Below are 22,206 nucleotides of genomic sequence, written 5' to 3'. Positions count from 1 at the left end.
AGTACTGCACAGAGAAGGAATTTAGCACTGTCTTCCACTCTTGGTGTTGAATATGTGAGAGTGGTCTGGCACTTCTCAAACAGCCACTCTTATAAACTGTACATCTGAGACGCCCTGTATCTCTGAATGGAAATACACGCTAAAACTTTCGAAATCAAAACAGATTAAACTTCTGTTGAGGATTAGGGTAAGGGTTAAGGTAATGGTTAGGAGTTAAAAACCTGACCTGTGAAACCTGATTACAAAACACTTAATAAAGCCAAGTAAACAGTCTGCTTACAGGAAAAAAGCCTGTCATCCATGGAAACTCTAAAGCAGCAAGCAAAGCGTATGTAACTCAGTTACCTGCGAAAGCTACATAACCAAGCTACATATAGAACAGAACTACATAGCTAACATAGCTAACGTACCTTAAGCTAAGATCACAAAGCAGCTATGTATCTTTGTTATTTACATTGCTAAGTTGGCTTAAGCTACATTTGCTAAAGCCCACATGCTAAATCTAGCATAGCTATAGATAATGTAGCTACATAGATATGTAGCTACTGTAGCTAAAGCTAAGATCACAAAGCAGCTATGTATCGACATTATCATAGATATGTTGGCTTTAGCTACATTTGCTAAAGCTTACATTGCTAACGCTAACATAGTGATAGATAATGTAGCTACATAGATAATGTAGGTAACATAGCTAAAGCTTAGCTCACAAAGCAGCTATTCAACGCTATGCTATGTAGAAACGTTATCACATTCATAGCTATGTTGGCTTGAATGTGGCTTACATAGTAACACTAATAGTGAAGCAATGTTTATGCTTAAACTGTAGCCAAAGCTAACAAAGCTAAAGAGAGCCACTGTTCATGTAACTTCTTCTAAAATGGGTCTGTAAATAACTTAGTCCCAGATTAGACCTCGTATCTTTTTCTCTGTTTGATTTATGAAATGTTGCTTGGTCTATAAAACTGGCAATGTGGTTATTTCGTGAATGTAATTGCAAAGCTTTGTTTATGAATAAAATCAAATTTTTAAAAAGAAAAATCTAAAAATGGCTATTTGTTGTACCAGCAAATTACTTTCTGAGATATACGGTGTGCAGATGTACAGTCTACGGACTGTCTTGGAAAATGTGGGAGCTTCGGCTGTCAGCAAAGTACCGCTACTCTTATGGTTTCTGGTGAGACGTATCTGGAATCAAGCGCCTTGACCAGCAGTAGCTGATGGGGAGTTTGACTGTTGAGACGCTACTGCCGGTATGTGCTAGGGGTGGCACTTGTGGCAGGTCACATGATGCACCATGCTGCTGTGGCCTGTTGTGTTTTGGGCTTTAGTCGGGTGTAAGCCTACTGACAAACAGCTGCAACATGACCACCTGTTAGTCAAATTAGCCACTCCCTACGCTGTGCAATTTTTTTTTTAATGGAGCCTGATTTATTCTTCTGCATTGAATCTAAGCTGTAGTACACACTGGAGTCTATAGCTCTAAACCTACATTAAAGTCTACATTCAAAGGGATGTGCCCTTCCTCAAAACAAAACTTTGAGTCAAGGCATTTTTTCTTTTTGTTGCAAAATTTCCAACATATTCAACTGCTGCTCAATATTTATTAGCTCCAACTCCAAAATTATACACTTGGTTTCATCAACATACTTAAAACCCATTTATGTATGGTGACTCTTTGCACTAGAATGTGAATTCACAGGTATATAAATGTTATTTTTTGCAACAGGGCTATGTGCATTTATACCAGGTTGTAAATTTGCCAGGCATTAGGAGAAATGTGCAGTTTTCCCCTTTAGCACTTCACCTCCTGCCTCCTTAGCAGCTCATGCACTTCAATTCTGATGGTAATTTTATTCCTGGATTGGTTTGAACAAAATCAAAATTCATCTTTGGTATTGTTATATGTGTGCCATTGACAGCCAATATAACTTTTATGCTGTTGTTGGGTTTGGTTTGCTTGTTGTTGTGCTACTTTTGTTAGGTGAAGTTCTATGAACACTTGTGCAACATCAACTTGCAGGGGAGCGACTCTTGTAAATTAGCCTATGGCTATAATCTGTCTTATTTCCATGTTCATGTTAACATGCGCTGTCCTCATTCTAATTAGATTGAAAAAATCAATATAATACAATAAAAAGACTTGGCTCAGGTGATCACCAAATCAATCCCTCATTAGGTACAGTGAGGTAAACCTTTAATTAAATTCAATAGTAACTGGACTAGAACTGCGCCTTTCATTTTGGTGTATTTTGCATGAAAACTGATGCAGGGGATGCCTTTTTGAGATCAGTAACAGCTGAAACAGCTAGACCCACAATTCTTCTATTGCACATGTTAGCACTGTTTTAGTTAGAGCTAATGTGAGTTTTTAAAATAAGGCAGAAGCCCTGAGTTTTTGCCTCTGTGGTAACTCAACACACCTCTGACTGAACTGCTGGGAAGCAGGAGGTGAAAAAGGCTTCAGTCAATTAGCCATAATTACAAACAGCAACATTTAGGTCCATGCACACATCGATTCCTCCTGTGAATCCCTGGTGAGTGGGCAGCTAATATAAAACCTGCTCATGAAACGTGGATTAATCAATAAAAATGAAAGTTGATACAAACTGAGGTGATTACTGGATGTAAATTAATGCTGATGGCGTTAACCACAAACAGTTTAAAAAGTATTTCTTAATATAAAACGCGAGGGATTTAACTTTAGGTAATTGAGATACATGTCAGAAAGGTTCTTGCTCTACCAATGCTCCTGAGCTGAGAGAGGCAGCCAAGAAACTTCAAAGTAAATCAAATCTGGCAGATCCTCAACCTGCTGTCAAACGGCGCCGTTCGAGCAGATGCTTGGATGCTCTCAGAGTCTCCAGATCTGTGCATTTGACCAGATTGCGGAGCTGGCAACTCGGGGTGAGAGCAGACATGACTCACAAGTTCCTCAAGACGAAAGGGAAACATTGAACTCAGTGCAAGTGAACTTCAAACGCTGAACTCAAAGGGATTAACAGTGGGGAAAAAAGGGTATTCTTTTTCTGGGAGTAAGGTCGTTTTACAGAGCAGGTGAAGGAGTCAGTATCAAGGATTACAAAGTTGGTTATTTCGTGATTTTAGACCACACCAATTAGAAAAAAAAAAATCTTGTGGTATCAACCAAACCAGGACATGTGATGCAAATACACATTTAGGGCCTGTAATAGAGAATACATGAAGAACTGAGGACAAGTGTAGACATTTTCAGACTGTTTTAAAGCACTCAGAGGAGATTCTGGCTGGTAATGACACTAACTAACCTTGCAAAGCCAATAGATTGGCCAGATTCCAGATCTATAAGAGGCATTCCCAGGCAATGGACATGTGACATAGTCTATCCGGGATGTCATGTAAAAATTGACTGCTATTAATATTCTTGATATTCAAATATGCAGTGCAATGCTGATTACCAATATCTTTATTATTATTCCTTATCTTTTGCCCCCAGTATATGTTCACAAACAAGCAAAGCAACTGGTTATACTGGTTGTAATAGATTTCTGGTTTAAAATGCTAACATGTAGCATGGCAAAAAAAAAGCAAAATATATAGCTGAACAATACAGTATCAGATCAGTGCATAAACATGTAGTTTTGGACATATTTCTGGTACTGGTATCACAGTTGGAAGTTGGTTCGATGAATGTTCTGTCACATTTATTACAGGCCAATCAGAGCGACAGGACAAAATGAGGTAGCATGCACGTGCAGCTCCAGTAGTAACCTGAGCACAACAGACAGGCACTGTGGAGCTCGCTGATAAAACTCAGGACAAGGCCGGTTGGCAAAAGTGCAAAACATCTCTGCCAAGAGAAACTTGGCTTTTGATTTATTTAGTGTAGTTTAGTTCTGATAAAACTGTGACTTTGTACAATGGCTACATCCAAGATAACCTCCACCGGCAGCAGCTTAGACTATCCTGGCCCACAGTGCAACTTAACTCTGCCCGTTAGTTTTGCAAACTCATGCTGAAGCAGCTGAAGGTTGGAAATATCTTTTCTGCCATGATAAGCTATCAGTGCTGTTCTTTTCTCTTTATCTAATATAAAGAAATGCTCTGATGAAAATGCCGCTACACTATAACTACACTATCCTTAAGATGATGCTGATTGGTCAATTCTGTTTCTAAACCCGGCACAATGGTTTCAGATTATTAGCTATTTGAGATGGATTTGCATGATGATAGACAGTGAATCCAGCCAATTCATCTGCTTTGCAAGGTTAGTCCAACACTACATCACTGCAGCAGGAAGGTATGTCAGTCCTGGCTCGTTAGCTGGGATGCTAGCATTGGCAGCACTAGCTTTCAGGGTCTAATGTTAACATTTCATTAAAGGCATGCTTTAGGACATACTTTGGATGCTGCAATCTCCAAAAGGAAGCCTGACCTAAAGAATTATTTGGGCTAAGTCTGCTTAATGAAAGTGAAGTGCCTCAGGAAAGGGGCAAAAGCCTTAGCTAACAGTATCTATTTATAAGAGTAGAATGACAACAGTCAATGACGGCTGATTGCCACACATGCTATCAATTCACCCATCTGCTTGTTAATTCTGAGAGGCCAACAAAAATAAAATGTATCACCTGTTTCATTTCAAAGACTTGCTCTTCAACAGCATTATACATTATAAAGACAATTAATTTTAAGTGGGACTTTCTGTTAAATGTTAAGTTATCCCATAAATTTCACTCAAGTCAACGTATTTTTGAAGTTAGACACAAAAAATGACAGATAGGCTGTCCTCTGCCGACTACATTATTAAAGTTAGCTGACAGAAAATGTAACATGATGTGAATTAGAGCACAACAGACCGGAGTAGATCCTGAAATAAGCATCATTTTATAACAAAATGGGAATTGTTTGGATAGAAAATCCATTTTTAATTGAATCATAGCCCTAATCTCAATCAAACTTGGATTTAAAATGAAATCAATTGAAAGATTCATAACTCTGCTTATGTGAACAGGTAAAGGAAGGAAGAAGCACACAGAGATGGAGAAGCAAACGTAACACAACAACAGCAGGGAAAATTGAGTGAGATTTAAATTCTATTTGTTTTAGAGAAGAAGGCTTAATGTGATCCTACTCTCATGCCTGCGCTCTTTTATCAGCACCCACCTACCCCAAACACACCTTAGGGAGATGCACTTTTTGTGTTGCTTTGGTGTTTCTCCTTGACTTTAACACCTTGTGCTGTTGTAAAACCTCCTGCCTGGTGTGATTTCTGAAACCTTCTAACACTCAGCAATCCTACCTGCCCCTCCTTTCTCCCTCTCCTGTTCCTCAGTCTGACTGTAGTTTGTCTTGACAATCTTCATATGATGAAACCTCTCTCCCTTGCTGAGGTTTTCTTCAGGTTTTAATCATAACCTTCCTCTCTTCTCTTTTACCACAACAACAGGTCTGTAATCTCCTATTTCTCCCCTCTGTTCATCCCAGTATAACCAATCATTCCATCCTCACCACAGAGCGAGCGCCGTTTCTGGTGGCTGTTGTCAGGCTGTTTTTGTAGCACGACCTCAAGGCTTTTCTCTCCACCTCTCCAACTCCTCCTTGTGCAATCGGCCCCACTGTGTGAATCACATCTGCAGGGAGAGAGAGAAAGAGAGGGAGGGTGAGAAGATGAAGGCCCTCCACCTTTCCATAGTGTGACAGATCCAGAGTGAAAATGTAAAATACATTTAGTTCAGTTTCATATCAGCTGCAATATCCACATTCATTCAGTTTATATAAAGCAGTCAGGGTGAATAAGCTCCCACATTAAACCAAATGGAGTGGAAAAAAAATCACACAATGAAGCCCCACTGATTCGTCCAGATCTTTTTAAGCTGTATTGCTGACATAAAATAGTTTGCTTTAATGTTTCTTTGCCCAATTGTATTCAGGGATGTAATAATACACTCAATACTTTACACTGTAAAATACCATTATATAATAATAATATATGATATGAAACAAGACAATTCCATACAACATGGTATGATGCAAAACAAAAAGATTTAAAATGATGCACTATAACATCCTACTATACAATAGGATAGGATACAACATGTTTCAATACAATATGCAACAAAATGCAACAGTATGTTATAATATGCTACAGTATGCTACGGTACAGTACTGTATGATATGTAATGACATGATATAATATTACATGCTTGATATTACATGATAAAATGTGAGAAAGATACTTGGGGTGTTAAAAATATCCTACACTAAAATATCAAGATATTTCATGACACATTACTATATCAGTTCTTTCTAAGTACTGTATCAATATTTTACTTATCATTAATTTACTTTGTGCAATAGATTTGTCTTGTAATTCAACCTCCAACCACTAGTTGACAGCAGACATTCACCCATACCACTTTTGAACCCCTTTTCATTGCTGTTTTTGCCTTTTTTGTTACATTTGTCTGCACATTAAACCCAATTTTGCCACTTTTTAGCTGCTTTTCACCTTTTTCACCCATTTTGCCACATTTTTGTTTATTTAACCCATATTAGCTGCTTTATACCATTTTTGCCACTTTTAACTCATTTTGGCAAATAATCTCTTGTGTAGTTTGTTTAAGCATTTATTGTGGCAACATAACATGTTTGGCGTCAGGCTCCAGCTGAATCACTCCTCACTGATTTTTACATACAGAACTTGAGGAGTGATAAGAAAACAGCTTAAACCCCCAACCAGAGCCAACAGGTAGATGCTGGGGTGAAGGTGGGTTGAAAGCAAGGGCATGGAGCTGATCAAGGGCAGCAGGCGTTGCAGAGCAGAGGAAGAGACCTGAAATCTTGCATCTTAAATAGACCACTAATTAAGGAGGATGTGAGTCATGTGATTTGAGTAAGATGCATATCAGGCGTGAATCACTGTGCTTGAGATTACCGACAGAAATAACTCACCAACTTTGTTACACTTTTGCCACTTTTTAACCACTTTTCACCTTTTTTACAGCCCATTTTGTCACATTTTTCCTTTCTTAACTGAGATTTGCTGGTTCATCCCAGTGAGTACCAAATTTAACCCCTTTTTGCCATTCTTTAACCACTTTTCACCTCATATTTCTGCTGATCTTTGCCACTTTTAACCAATTTTTCCACTTTTTAACTGCTTTTCACCTTTTTTTTCAGCCCTGTTGCCACATTTTTCTTTGCTTAACCCATATCAGCTGCTTTATCTCATTTTTGCCACTTTTTAATCACTTTCCACCTTATTTACAGCCCATTTTGCCACATTTTTCCTTTCTTTACCTTAATTTGCTGAGGAATCCCAATTTTTACCCCATTTTTGCCTTTTTTTTTTTACCACTTTCCCCTATTAATTTTGCAGATTTTTGCCACTTTTAACCAATATTCGACACTTTTTAACTGCTTTTCACCTTTTTTGCCACATTTTTCTTTACTTAATCCATATCAGCTACTATAATCCATTTTTGCTACTGTTTAACTGGTTTTCACCTTTTTTTACTGCCCATTTTGCCAAATATTTCCTTTCTCTCAGTTTTATGACAGTTATACTGTCTCACCCAATATTTGCTTGTTCATCCCAATTTTGACCCATTTTTGCCATTCTTTCACCACTTTTCTTTACTCATTTCTGCTGATCTTTGCCATTTTAAACCAATTTTTGCCAATTTAATTTTCACTTAATTATATTTCTCTTAAAGTTGTTCCAGTTTTTTCTACTTTACTCTCCAGTAGTAAAGTATGGTGGTGTTTATGCATATCATGGCTCAGCTATGAAGTCTGACTTCACTTTCCAAATGGTTCAGTCGATGTGCCCATCTCCTTTTATAACATTACCAAAAAGGCAATTCTGTTTTAAGGAAATGTGTTTACATTTTTAAAAAGGCTAAATTGTGCTACAGCAATAAATAGCTGTTAAATTTTTTGAATTTTTAATCAAATGAATCAAGGATTTCTGTGGATTATTCATGAATAATCACATATTGATGCTTGAGTCTCAACAGTCACCTGCAAAACTTCAGTGAACCCTTTGTCCCCAACAATATTAATCAGTCTACAGCTTTTTTGCACTTGTGCCTGTCAACATGTCGCAGGCCGACTTCCTGAGGGGCCTATGTTGTTCAGTAGGTTAGTTTGGTGCAATGTTCCACTTGAACTCCTTTCGCCAACTGACACATGCTCAACAGTGAGGTGGTACTTAGGGTTGGTATTGCTTTGGTGAAATGATAACTTCTTACAGACTGTGTATATCACTTTGACTTTATCTTCTTAGTTTTTTTTTTTTGGATACAAACTTCCCACCCAGAAGGTCATCATGTTCATCGGAATTATCCACATCCTTCGTTTGTTTGGATAGCTGTTCCTGTCTGACTGCATTTGAGCAGTGACAAATTGAGTGGAATTATGGGATATATTGGAGGGCTCAATCTGTGCATGCATTAAATGCATTAAAAAATGACTAATCAATCCTGTAATTTAATCATAATGCATTAGCTTGTTATTTTTCACTGCACTAATAAAGATAAATAAAAGTAATTTTTGTTGCTTTGTTAAGAGTAATTATTAATCAGGTTATCACAGATTAACTTTACAATGCACCATGGTTTTCCTGACCCCCCCCCCCCTTTGGCTGGGCCCCAGAAAGCTCTCCCTTTAGGCCCCCTCATGGGCGGCCTTGCTGTGATGTGTTGTAAAGCTTCACTGTCCATCCACCATAGTGTAAATTTATGCAGGAAGAACGCATGCCTGTTATTTTTTATAAAAGCTGTTTTCTGATACAAAATTTCTCCTGATTACATTTTTCAAGCTCCACAGCGTGTTGGAGTCTGGATCAATATCTCCTTTCCACACCCCTGGCCTGAGACGGGGAAATGAAGCACAAACATGAGGACACCTGGCAGGCTCGGTCCTCGATGTGGGTATGTTAGGCAAAAAGGTAGACCAGTTAGCACATGGTGATGTTTTGCATTATTTTGCCTTAAATTCCCATTTTGCCTCCTTTGCTCCTCTTTATTTGAATAGCTGAGAAAAAAAACTGTAGTTGAGTCAGTCATTCAGAGGAGTGGAACGAGGCTTTACATAATATTAATTCAGATTTCTATAACTCAGTGTATCTCATCTCCCAGATTCAGTGTAGAAGTTTTCAAGGCCTGATTTAATAAGATTTCTGTGGAGCTGCAAATGCATTGCTGTTGCTGGTTAAGTAGCTGCACCGTCAAATAGTTTTTTAATAATCACTACAGATGAATATGATGAATGCGGTGTTGGAAAAATTCTTTTAACTTATCAGGCTGCAACCAATGCCCAGTTGTTGAAACGCTTAATCAACCAAGTAGATAAAGCTTTGCTGTAAGCTCATGGCTATCATTTAACCATCAGCTTTAAAGGTTAACATTACCTTTTCAAACTCAAACTTTATAATTAAATCTTAATTAAAGCCACATTTTATGTCTGCCGTTAACATTTACAACATTAAGTGACAGTAAGTAGATTTTTCTTCATGGAGCACAACAGTGCCAGCTCACTTTTTCAGCAGCTCTGGTTCAGGAAGTAAAACTCGCCATTAAAATCCCCCATAGACATTTTGTTAAAATCAGAATAACAGCACTTTTAATGAATGAACCAAGCTAACCATCTACCTGAATAGTCATGATCATAAAACAGTTTATTCAGTGCAAAAAAAAGCATTTAAAAAAGCAAAAGTGCAAGACTGTTTGCATATTTCTTCCAAGGTTAAAGGAAATTCATATCCCACATTCCACTGCAATTCAATTGCCTTATTTTTTAAAGATTTTTTTTCCAGCTTTCCCACCACATATGCACCTTTTTCCACATCTATCTTGACTGTGGTGTTTACATTTTTAGATGATATATGCTAGTTTGCATTTACATTAAATGGACAAAAGTATTTGGCCACACCTGTTAACGACTGAATAAAAGTGTTTCCATCATTGACATGATTTGATGTCACCTCCCTCTTATGATCTGTGGAGATTTTTTCTTTGATTTGCCACACATATTGTCCATATTGAATTCAGTTGTTTCACCTAGCCATGGAGTCTCTATTTGCAAACATGTGGGATTCAAACTGGGTTGTTCTGAAGAGTTCATGGCTTCAAGCGTGTTGCCGTGATGGATGCCACCTTTGCAATAAGACCGTTCATTAAATTTAATGCCTGCTGGATCTTCCAAAGTCAACTGTAAGTGATATTATTAACAAGTGGAAGCATTTAGGAACAACAGCAACTCAGCCACAAAGTGGAAGACCACATAAAATCACAGAGTGGGGTCAACGACTGCATGGTGCGGAAGAGTTCTGAACTTCCACTGGCACTAATGTAAGCACTAAAACTGCGCAGTCAGAGCTTCATGGCACGGGTTTCCATGGCTGAGCAGCTGCATGCAAGAATCACAACACCAAGTCCAATGCCAAGCATCAGATGGATTGGTGTAAACACACCAGCATTGGACTGTGGAGCAGTGGAAATGTGGTCTTTGGAGTGATGAACCACATTCCTCAGTCTGGCAGTCAGACAGGGGAGTCTGGGTTTGGTGGATGCTGGGAGAACCTTACCTGCCTGACTGCACTGAGCCAACTGTGAAGTTTGGTGGAGAAGGGATAATGTTACGGGGCTGTTTATAAGGGTTTGGGCTAGGCCATTTACCTCTAGTAAAGGCTAATTCTAATGCATGGTGGCAGCTGTTATCCACAAATGGAGAAAATTTAGAACAGTGGTGAACCTTCCAAGGAGTGGCTGGCCAACAAACATTACTTCAAGAGAACCTAGAAAAATCTAAAGACCTGCAGACCTCACTTAGCTCAGCTGTGGTACAGTGCCTGTGATGTGCAGCGTCTGTCAGGCGTAGGGTCTTGTCTGACGGCCAAAAAGCACCATTTTGGTCTCATCAGACCCTTCTCCCACCTGACCATGGAGTCTCCCACATGCCTTTTGGTAAACTCTAGAGATTGAATACAAGTTGTCTTCAACAGTGGCTTTCTCTTTGCCACTCTCCCATTTTAAAAGATGAAAGTAAAAAGTGTTAAAGATTACGTTTCTTTGTCACTTGTTCATCATTCAGTGTTTAAACTCATTCGAATAATTCACTTGTGTTTTCCTGTCATGTAGCTCCTGAAACACTCAAATAAATCAAAGTGTTATTTTTCTTTGTTAAGTTAATGTGACCGCTTTGTTTCTTGTCAGGTCTCTGAGAAAAATGTTTCAGTGGACTAATTGATCAAATGAAGGGTTCATGTGCTGAAGGCAGTGGGGAGAGAGAGCGAGAGAGAGAGAGAGAGAGGGAGAGAGAGGGTAGAAGGAAAATAAATAGTCTGGGTGAGAACAGAGAGAGCTGCAGTTGAAATGTGGTCTAACCAACCTGAATACGCCTACGCTGACACTGCCACACATTCTGATGAGACTCAGCATGTTGCTCTCAGCGTGGATTCAAACCTTCAGGCTGAGCTGGACAGGCGCCTCAACACACATGGCGGAAAACAAATCCATTCTGAGAATTCTTTAATCACATATTGACACCATTTATCTATAAGATCCTATGGTGACAGAATCTCTTTGTTTCTATCAGAAATCAATCTTGTCTTTTTCTTCATGTTCCTGATACGATACCAGGCTAGTCTATATTGTTTCTTTATTTTACTTACACCCAAAGCTCATTCTTATCCATACACCCAGTTAGTAGCCATTAAAGGGGTCTGATTTTTACCTAACAGCATTTTCTCATCTGAACTTATCAGAGTTTGCATTAAGCTGAGCCCAAAACAAAGAGTGGAATGTTTTATCCATCAGGTCTTTTTGTTGGCATTATACCGCTATGGTTGTGGTTACAGTCTGCCATCTCATATACCAAGATGTTGCCATGGGTTACAGGCCGTAGCTGCATTAAGCAGTTACTTTTCATGATAAAACTATGGATGTGTAGTAAATAAGCACAGAATCATTCTAGAGAAGGAAGGTGTATCATTTTTCAGTCATTTTTGAGTGGATTGATGAGGGAGTGGTTGCTATGGAAATTACTGAAAGTGTACAGTGCCTATAAAAAGTATTCACCGTCTTGGATGTTTTACCCTTTTATTGATTTTATAATTCAATCATGGTCAATATAATTTGGCTTTTTTTTTTTTACTAAAAATATTTTTAAAAACTCCCTCTAACATGTCAAAGTGAAAACAGATTTCTACAAATTAATGTCAATTCAACAAAAATATGTAATGTAAAAATAAGTGACTGACGTAATTCAGCAGATTTCCAGCCAACTGGTGCTAATAGTCTCACAATGAATGAAATGGGGATCACCTGAGTGCACTGAATGTGTCTCAAGTGATTGTAATATAAAGACACCTGTGTCTGGAATATCCAGTCACTGGTCAATCAGTATGCCTGGCTACCATTACATTATGAAGACAAAAGAACACCCCCCAAGCAACTTAGAGACAAGGTTATTAAAAAAGTATAAGACAGAGCACTAAACATCCCCAGGAGTTCAGTTAAATCCATTATCAAGAGATGGAGGGAATATGGCACGCCTAAATCTGTCCAGATCAGGCCGTCCTCACAAACTGAGCGACCGCGCAAGAAGGAGACTAATGAGAGAGGCCACCAAGGCACCTGTGACAACTCTGAAGGATAATGCACACAACAACTGTTGGCCGGGTTCTTCACCAGTCAAATCTTTATGAGAGAGTGGCAAAAGAAAGTCACTGTTGAAGGAAACTCATTAAGTCTGGACTAGAGTTCACCAAAAGGCAAGTGGAAGAAAGTTCTTTAGTCTGTTGAGACCAAAAAAGTGCTGTGAAGCTGGGTGGTGGCAGCATCATGCTGTGGGGATGCTTCTCAGCAGCCGGCCCTGGAAGGCTTTAAAGGAAGAGGGTAAAATGAAAGCAGCAAAACACTGGGAAATCCTGGAGGAAAATCTTATTCAGTCTGCATGAGAACTACAGCTTGGGTGAAGATTTATTTCCAGCAAGAGAATGACCTGAAGCATACAGTGAAAGCTACACAGAAATGGCTTAAAGACAACAAGGTGAATGTTCTGGAGTGGCTGGAGTGGCCTCAATCCAATAGAGAATCTGTGGCTGGACTTGAAGGGGTGTTCATGCCTGATTCCTGTGCAACCTGACAGAGCTTTGCAGTTTTGCAAAGGCAATGGAGTAAAACTACAGTGTCCAGATGTGCATACCTGATTGAGACCTATTCACACAGACTCAGTGCTGTAATTGTAGCCAAAGGTGACTTATTTTACCTTACATAATAAAATGAATAAAAGGGTAAAACATCCAAGGGGGTGAACACTTTTTACAGGCATTGTATATCACATCTTGTTTAATTCTGTTTAAATTATGTGTTTGAGCGCAAATTCCTACATCTTTGACTGATACTTTGAAAAAGAACCTGACCCATGATTTTTCTTGCTCATTTCTCTTCTTCCCACAAACTCACTCAGACATAGAGGTTAAAAAGACTTTATAGAACAGAAGATGACTAGAAGGGAAAGAAGCTCTTTTTCCCTACACTCTGAAGACAAAAGGCCATTAGGCAGAGAGATTTAGCACAGTGTAAGACTGAAATATGATCCGCCGATCTTATTTCAAAAGCAGAAACACAGACAAAAAGCATCAAGCGTGTCTATTTGTGTCAACTTCCCAGAAATCTTGTGTCAACCTTTAAGGTCTGCGGGCTACGGTACAATATATCAGGTCCAATAGATAATAACATACCTCTACTAGTGCTGCACAATTAATCCAATCACAATCAGGCTGTGCATTTACAGAATGGCATAAAGGGCTGCAAATATTTTTGTATTGATAAATATTTGAAAGGTTTACAAAGATGTCTGCAGAAAGGTTAAAATAGTGCCACTATTGCACTTTATTTTCAAAAACTTTTTAAATATTAACTGGGTTGGGTTTTGTATTTTTTATGCTACTTAATATTTGTATGTTTTCAGTTGAGAAATACACACTTTAAAACTTTCATTCTCTACGTTTTCCTTGATATCCAATCAACACCTTTTGATGCCATTTATGCATATTGTAATTGCAATCACAACTGCACATTTCTATCAAATCATGCAGCATTAACTTCTGCTGTAAGTGACCTGCTTTATAGCATGCACACAATGTATACTACAAAATATGAGGTGCAACAATCCAACTGATGCAAAGTCAGAACATCGATCAGACGTGAGACGGTTTCTCTTTAGCACTGCAGCGACTCGTAGGCAGCAAATGTCATACACGCTGGTTATAGTGAATTTTTCTCTGAAAATCACATTAAATTGGTTCGTTTCAGACATTTTGTTTTTTAGAAGAACAGCATACTTTGATTTAAAAGCTGATAGGAGAGGGGGAAACATAAAGAAGTGCAGAAATGATAGGCTGCTAAGCTAAAATGATCTCAACTGTTTGAAAATAGCAACCAAACCAGAAAGATATGGAAGCAAACTGAAAACTACTATTGAAATGGAAGAAGAATCGAAGAGTAGCCAAAATGGCAAAGACTGAGCCAACAATCAGCTCCTGGAAGATCAAAGAAGGACTACTGTAACAGTTAGAAAACACCTATGTGAAGCCAAGCTATCAGCAAGAAGCCTCCACAAAGCCCTATTGTTGAAAAACCACATGTGCTGAAGAGGTTTCTATTTCCAAAGAGCACACTGACTGGCCTACAGAGAAATGGAGCAACATTTTGTGGACTAATGAAGCAAGATTGTTCTTTTTGAGTCTAGGGGCTGCAGACAGTTTGTCAGATGATCCCCAAACACTGAGTTCAAGCCATGGTACCCTGAGAAGACAGTGAAGCATGGTGGTGCAAGCATCATGATATGGGGATGTTTCACGCACTATGGTGCCTTTTTATCACATTATAGTGGTCTTAGATAAGTTTGAACACATCAAAATAGTTGAAGAGGTCATGCTGCCTTATGCTGTAGAGGAAATGCCCTTGAAGTGGGTGTTTCAACGAGACAACAACCCAAACACACCAGTAAGTGATCAGCATCTTGGTTCCAAACCAACAAGATTAATGATCTATATTCTTAGATCCACCACAACAACCAGCAGGGCAACCAGGAGAAAGTTTGGGGCAGTTTTCCGTAATCCTCTTCTTTTTTTTGGTGCATTTCCGAGGCAGAGTTACAGCGCCCCTTACAGGCTTGGCATATATACTACAGTGCTTTCAGTCAATTTAATCCCCAACTTCTGTCTCTGCTCTGGCACCCACAATCAATGGAGGATGATAGGGTTAGCCATACTCTGGCTTTTTTCAATCTGCATTGCCTTCCTCTCTTTAAAACTTGTATCTCTTGTACTGTTATTCTTTTTTAGACTTTTGTCTCTGATTTTTTTAAATTTTACTTCCTTTACATTTATAGATCTTTATATATTAATTTTATCTTTTTCTTGTGATTTTATCGGCTCATTTTGTTTCCATTATCATAATGACTGCTTTTACTCTCCGTCTATTGTTTTAATCTCGTTTTTCTTATTCCTCTTTGCTTTCTCTTTTAACTGCTTACATTGTAAATATTTGGTGCTCTTGGTCTCAACTGATGCATTCAGAAAGTGTTCAGACCTCCTTCACTTTTTTCCAGTTTCCTTAAGTTGCTACAGTTAGAAAATGTACTTTTTGTTCTCATAAATCTACACTCAGTTACCCATAATGACAATTTTTTATATTTATTAAAAAGAAAGGAAAAAAAAAGGAAATCTCACATGGACATGAGTATTCTGACCCTTTGCAGTAACACTTGCAATTTAGCAAAGGTTCCTCCCTTTTCTCTGAAACATTGCTGAGATGTTTCTGTACCTTGATTTGAGTCCACCTGTGGTGTAATAAATTGATTGGACATGTATTGGAAAGGAACACACCTCTATAAAAGGCCTCACCGCTGAAAATGCATATCAGAGCAAAAACCAAGCCATGAGGTCAAAGGGACTGCCTGCAGAGCTCAGAGTTGCAAGGCACAGATCAGGGGAAGGCTACAAAAAGTTTTAGCTGCGTACACTTCTCTACAGCCTCTCTGTATAGAATTTGTCCTTATGAAATTTATAAAAGCAAGAAATGTTAACACTTAAAGTCCCTGTAAAGTGAAATCCAAAATATGTGTTTTAACACACTGGATATGTTGGAATAAGGTTGCTAAAAACACTAAGATCTACTGTATTTGTAACTGAATTTTAGATTTAGACCATTAAAACGTTTTTCACCCCCATCACGTCAGCGGCCACTATGGGGATAAACCCCTCCCCCCTAATGCTACAACAATATAAAACCACTGAGCAGTTCATCTCAGTACAGTCTGCTGTTAGCCGATATCATAGCCTTCACTGAAAAATAACAGCCAGGTGCTTGCTGTGTTTTTGTACCTTGTGAGGTAAATTAACCAAATCTATTAACCACAGTTGTCCACAGGTAAGTAACATAATGGAGAGATTTGTGCCAGAAAACAGTAAATTTAATCCCCAACTTCTGTCTCTGCTCTGGCACAGCTGTGCTCTGGCTAGAGTCAACCGTAAGGTCAAGGGGCAGGCTAACTGCTGGAGTGCTTGTCGATTTTTCCCTTGAATCAGATGCAGCAGGAACAAACATCTTACCTGCTGAGGGTGTGTTTTAATCCATTTTTCACTTGTCTTTAGTCCTGGATTATTAAAAGAAGCAGACTGAGACTGTCTCTCTACAAGCAGCAACAGTTTAATCCTTCATGTCTGTTAGCAATGTGATTCTTACGTTTAGTAAAGTATCCGTTGATAGACGCGTTCTATTACTGCTAAGTCTTTCACAATAAAAGCCTCCAATTCTAATCATCATTGAAGACTTTTATTTTGAAGAGCAGCATCAGGAAATAGAGTGTTTTCAGCAGCAACTTAACAACAAAGCCGTCTCATAAACAGGAGAGAGCCCTAACTTCACATAACTCCGAAATTGAGATGTTAGGGATACCTGAAGAATTAAAAACAGGATGAAAAAATTAAACTAAGTCTTTAGCTCTAAACTGTCTGTCACTACATAAACATGATAATCTGCAAAGAAGATGGATTCGCCTGTTTCCATGTTCTTCACTGGCAAATCCATCTTGCAAAGCTCCCTTCTGAACCATTTGAGTCGGTCAGAAAGTGACAGGACCAATCAGTGTCAAGGGGCAGTACTTTTGGGCGCGGTGGAGTCGTGATGTAGGCAAGCAGCAACAAGAGGCCTGTGCAATTATGGCAGAAGACATTAGCATGGATGCTGCTAAAGCGCCATTTTTATCAGAACTTGACAACATTTCTTTGTTTAAAGAACAAAGAACAGCAGTGAGTTGTTTACTTAAAAAAAAGGACAAAATTCTTGTACTGACATGTCTATAGTCACCATTGTTTGTGTTATGCAGCTCCAATGGAGTTTACTCCTTCTGTAGGGGCGCAGCTCGGCGGCTACATCGCGTGTTTTGTTGCTCTGATTGGTCCGTAAAGATGTGACAGACAGAACATTCATCCAATCACCCTCCAAATGTTTTTTCAAACGCTCTGCCCTTTCCCAAACGCTGTGTATGAGTGGGTTTCCAGATGGATGTGTGAAACTAATCCATCTGGCATGCCAGGTCATAAACATTATTGTTTCTCTGGTGACTTAAAAAAGAGAGTTACTACATAGCAGAATAGCACACAGATGATTCCTCCAGTTGACTGTAGCAATTTCTTTTTAATTTGAGAGGATTTATATTTTATGTGAGTGGGTGTGGCTTTGTCTCATTCAACCAACACACCCACACATTCCCAGAGCAGAAATTCCTGCCTCATTTTTCATGATTCTGATAATAATTCTATACACTTAGAATACTTTGTCATGACTGAAATGTGGCCTGATGGCTCATCACACAGTGGCCTGTCCAACAACAAACCTAAAATATAGACGTTTTTATCACTATACAGGGACTCTAATGTAACAGAGCTGTGGCTGCCACTCAAGGCAACACAAAGATTTACTGAGGCCTAATCATTAGAAATTCACACACAGATGCAGATATACAATCAGTAAGTGGTTGTTAGATGTGTTACATTCTGTTTAAACATGCATGCAAGCTGCCCCCCTTTGTCATTTTTACACAGTGAAGTGTAACAATTCTGCTGTGTAAATAGGGCAGAGTTATTTTAAAACTAATGCTGACATATGTTGGTTGAAGATCTTTTGCCGTGACAAAGAAAAGACAAAGAGAAGTAGAATAAAGACTGTGATTGTGAAATACAAGCAGGAGAGGGAGAGGTATGGAAAAGCCTGGCAGAGGGCAGGAGGATCTTAGCATCAGTAAAGCAAAGTGACCAACAGAGCAAGATCACTATAATAAACGTCATCAAGCTAATAATAGCCTGTTGTGTCAATATCCTATAATAATATCCATGACCTGCCACCTCCAAAGAAGTTTGTCAACTAAAACTGGGATAAAATGTTTCCAGTTTCTGTCAATAAATGTGTTCATCTAAAGATCTAGGATGAACACTGCAACAACTGTCCCCAGGGGGCGCCAAAATCAACGCAAAGAGTTGCTTTTAGTCCCCCTAGTGTCCTTGAGGTCACATATTATACAAATATCACTTTTTCAGAATTTCCACTCATGATGTGGGGAGTTAGCACCGCCGCCTCTCTGCTGCCAGCTGAGAGGAGGATCAGGAGAGCCACATCCATTGCTGGGGAGGGGTGGAGTCAGGGGCGGAGTCAGACAGCTCATTAACATTTAAAGCCACAGACAGCTTGTTCTGAGCAGGGCTGAAGCAGAGGGGTTTTCAGACATGCAAAAATCCAATACTGGAGTGTTTTTTTTTTTATCAAAAAACTTCACAGGCATGTTTTGGGGACCTTTAAGCCAATATAAACTTGTCATAAAAGGGTAAAATAGCAGAACTTTTAACTCTCAGGGGTAGATCCACTTAGACTTTTTGTGCCAAGCTAATAGTGCCAACTTCAGCACAAGATTTGCACCTGCAATTAGTTCCTCTTCTGCACCTTGTCCACTAAAGAATTTGCACTAACAACATGCAGGTGCAAACACGCCCCACCAACTGTGAGCGCTTAGCGGTGAAGTCCATTTGGCACATTGGTGGTTTAGATCAGGACCGCCCACAGATTTGGATGGGCCTCTGACAAACTCAGTGAACAGGCCCTCCCCTGTTGTGATTTAATGATGGTGTGCATGTGTGTTGGAAAAGCCGGTCAAGCTACTATAGGGTTCTGATGTGGAAATTATTAATTTGTGCGACTTTTCAACCCCTTTAAAGAATTTTTTCTGCACATTTTTGCCACTTTCATTTGCCACTTTTCAGCAACTTTGCACTGTTTACCATCTTTTGCCACAGTGCTTGGGCCTGTGTGCGTGGACGGCCCAGGCTCAAATCTGGCCTGAGGCCTTTTGCTGCATGTCTCTCCCCCGCTCTCATCCCTGTTTCCAACTCCATCCACTCTCCTCCTCTATCAAATAAAGGCACAAAAATGCCCAAAATAAACCTTGTAAAAAAGCCTCTTTTTACTACATTTTAAACCCTTTTAATCACTTTATCTCCCAACCGATTTTGCCACTTATTACCCATTTTTTTTACCCCTTTTGTGCCAGGGGCAATATTTTTGCTAGAAAAGCCTGAGAAGGTAAATTCTGTGTAATATGTCCTCTTTAATTTCTGCCATGAAAAAGGTGCTAAGTAATGAGTGCATATTTATAACAAATGCATTAAATGTTTCCAGCACTCTTCTTCTTAGGCTGAAAGAAGTGATGAGAAATGTGAGATGAAGTTTTATTAAGTGTACTAATTAATATGTACTGCATGCTACTGCACAATTAAAACTAACAGTTTTTAAAAACATTTCAACTTACAGTATGTCAACCCTTTTTATGGGAAATGTAGATTAACTCAATTGTTAGTTGTTGGTGATTTTGGGCACTGAAGTCATCCATAATTTTAAATAAGCATGCAGTGGTATTAAAGTACACTGCAGGAAAGTTTTGGTGAGGGTTAAACAGTGTGAAAAAGTGGATACTGCCTGCAAACGTGCACATCTCCATTATTTATGCAAAACAGGAATAAAGAATGAAAATGGGCAGAGTTGGGCAGTGCATCTCTACTTCTCATCTTCTGTTACTGTTTTGATTACGAGCCCCCTGGTGGTGTAATTTACACATTGTGCATTTAAGTGTGAGACATTGCATGGTGTTTTTTTAGGCTGTATTACAGCAGCAGTTGTGTGTTGGTGTTTTGTGTGCTTTTAGGTGACACACTGTCGCTGCAGCCTCTCAGCAGTAATGAACATTTTGGAAATGTCATGGGGCTAATTCACATATACATGTTATCTGTAACAAGAGTAATCACACCAGTTAACCCTGCTGACATCTGCTTGATTCTCCTCTTTATCCACATTTATAACAAATCTGAGCTCAGTTTCAGTGCAGACGCTTATTTCAGTGGAAGTGTTTTAACAACAGTGAGCACTGAAGGACTGTTAGGTGTAAAGTGCCACTTACAATAATGCACTCACCTAAAGTCTTTTCACATCACGCTTTTTATAGTTGTAGACAGTATAGAGAGCATGTGTAAGGGGAGATAAAATATTACATTTGGTTTGATTTAACATGATGCAGATATACGTACATTTTTAACTAGAACTATAGAAGCAGATGAGTTTGAACAGGTCTGCCATTGTTGCCAAAAACGATCTAACGGTATGTCTTGCCAGTCTGAAATATACATACGTAGAGTTAAATTACAGTATATTTGATATCCACTCTTTAAAGTTTAAAAGTTGCATTTTAGACTTTAAAGTATGACAGTATTGTTTTATTATTAATCCATTTTAAACTCATCTTTTGTTTCAATCTATATTCATGACTGTTACATTACTGGATAATGGGGATGTGGGCAAACATGTCTGAAAGAGTTATCACATATTAATTTGTATGCCATAAAAAACAACTTAAATACAGGCCTCTGTTTGTTCCATTTAGATGGTGCCTTTATGTTTTTCATTGGAATATGTAGAAGAATATGCCCGTTACAATTACTCAAAGCCAGAGGTGACATTTTGATGTATTGCCTTGTTTCCTTGCCAATTATGAAAAAAATCAAAGGATTTCCATTTACAGATGCCCAATGCAATCAGACAGAACATATTGTTTTTCACATGGAGCAGGGGAAGTTGAATTTCATGAGCTTTTGCTTGATAATTGACAACTGTTTGGTATCATGGTGTGTACCACACTGAACATGGAGCACAGAAAGCTGAAGAGATAGTTGTCCCAGATAGTCTCCTGGGGCAAATGTCAAGGTTGCACGCTGTAGTTCAGCACTCTAGACATGCTTCCAGTGGGCGAGGTCGCTCACCTTCGGTCGGAGCAAACCTGCAGCACTTCGGTGCACGGCGCCGTCGTCCTGTGTGGAAACTGCAGGGTAAGCGGAAGAGCGCATGTCCAGTAGACGAAGCTTGCTTTGCAAATAGTGCCAAACTCAGAGGCTTCTTGAGTGACAGTAAAACACTTCAAAACTTTGATGCTTTTTGCCCAATTTTACCTATAACTTCCTAAATTACACAGAGCTGCTGTACCTGTCTGTAGCGCTCTATAGCCTAGCTTCCCCAGCCTTATTCAACCAAACTTAAAAAATACAAAAATATCCCTTTAAGGATTCCCTCAAAAACAAGATGACACATCTGAGGGGGGTTAGTCCTAATTAAGAATATATGTAGAGAATATCAACAAGGATATTAATCTAGTTATTTTACATTTTAGTTAGCTGATGAGTAAAATCTCCAGATATTAAATTTCTTTGTCAAACACTGTACACTCTGGCAACAACAACAACAAAAACTCAAAATGACATTTATCTTGATTTTTTTATTTTAAATTCTGCTTCTGAGAGTGTTAAAAAAAACACCATTACACTGTCACAACAGAGAAAAGACAGTGGTTTTAAACCAAGCTTCTGAGAAGCGGCAATAGGATGAATCACTAAAGTGAATCATCGCCTGGTGAGCAGCAACAGCTTTATTTATAGTGTTAGAGGATGCAGCAGATAGCAGCTAAGAGAGATTAGAACACGTGAATTAGTGGAACACACAAACTTCAGCGTCACATTCAAACATAAAGTCAAGCACAGAGAGATGGCTCATAACTGCTCTCCATGTGTGTTTCTGTGTGATTGTTTCTCATGACACGTGTGTTTCCTCTCTGTCAGATGTCAAG

General features: G+C 38.9%; 1 protein-coding gene across 4 annotated transcripts in view; it reads right to left on the bottom strand.

The window, feature by feature from the left end:
* macrod1 (mono-ADP ribosylhydrolase 1) overlaps nucleotides 1-22,206 on the bottom strand; it is a 255,308-nt gene that overhangs the window by 25,884 nt on the left and 207,218 nt on the right. For all 4 annotated transcript variants that reach the window (XM_041797546.1, XM_041797547.1, XM_041797545.1 and 1 more), the window contains one exon: nucleotides 5,485-5,606. In XM_041797546.1, the coding sequence (XP_041653480.1) occupies nucleotides 5,485-5,606 (122 nt within the window). The remainder of the gene's footprint in view (nucleotides 1-5,484; nucleotides 5,607-22,206) is intronic.

This window comes from Cheilinus undulatus, linkage group 10 (assembly GCF_018320785.1).
Source record: "Cheilinus undulatus linkage group 10, ASM1832078v1, whole genome shotgun sequence".
Taxonomy (NCBI): Eukaryota; Metazoa; Chordata; class Actinopteri; order Labriformes; family Labridae; genus Cheilinus; species Cheilinus undulatus.
Note: the sequence above shows the minus strand (reverse complement) of the source record. Positions and strands in the feature narration are given on the sequence as shown.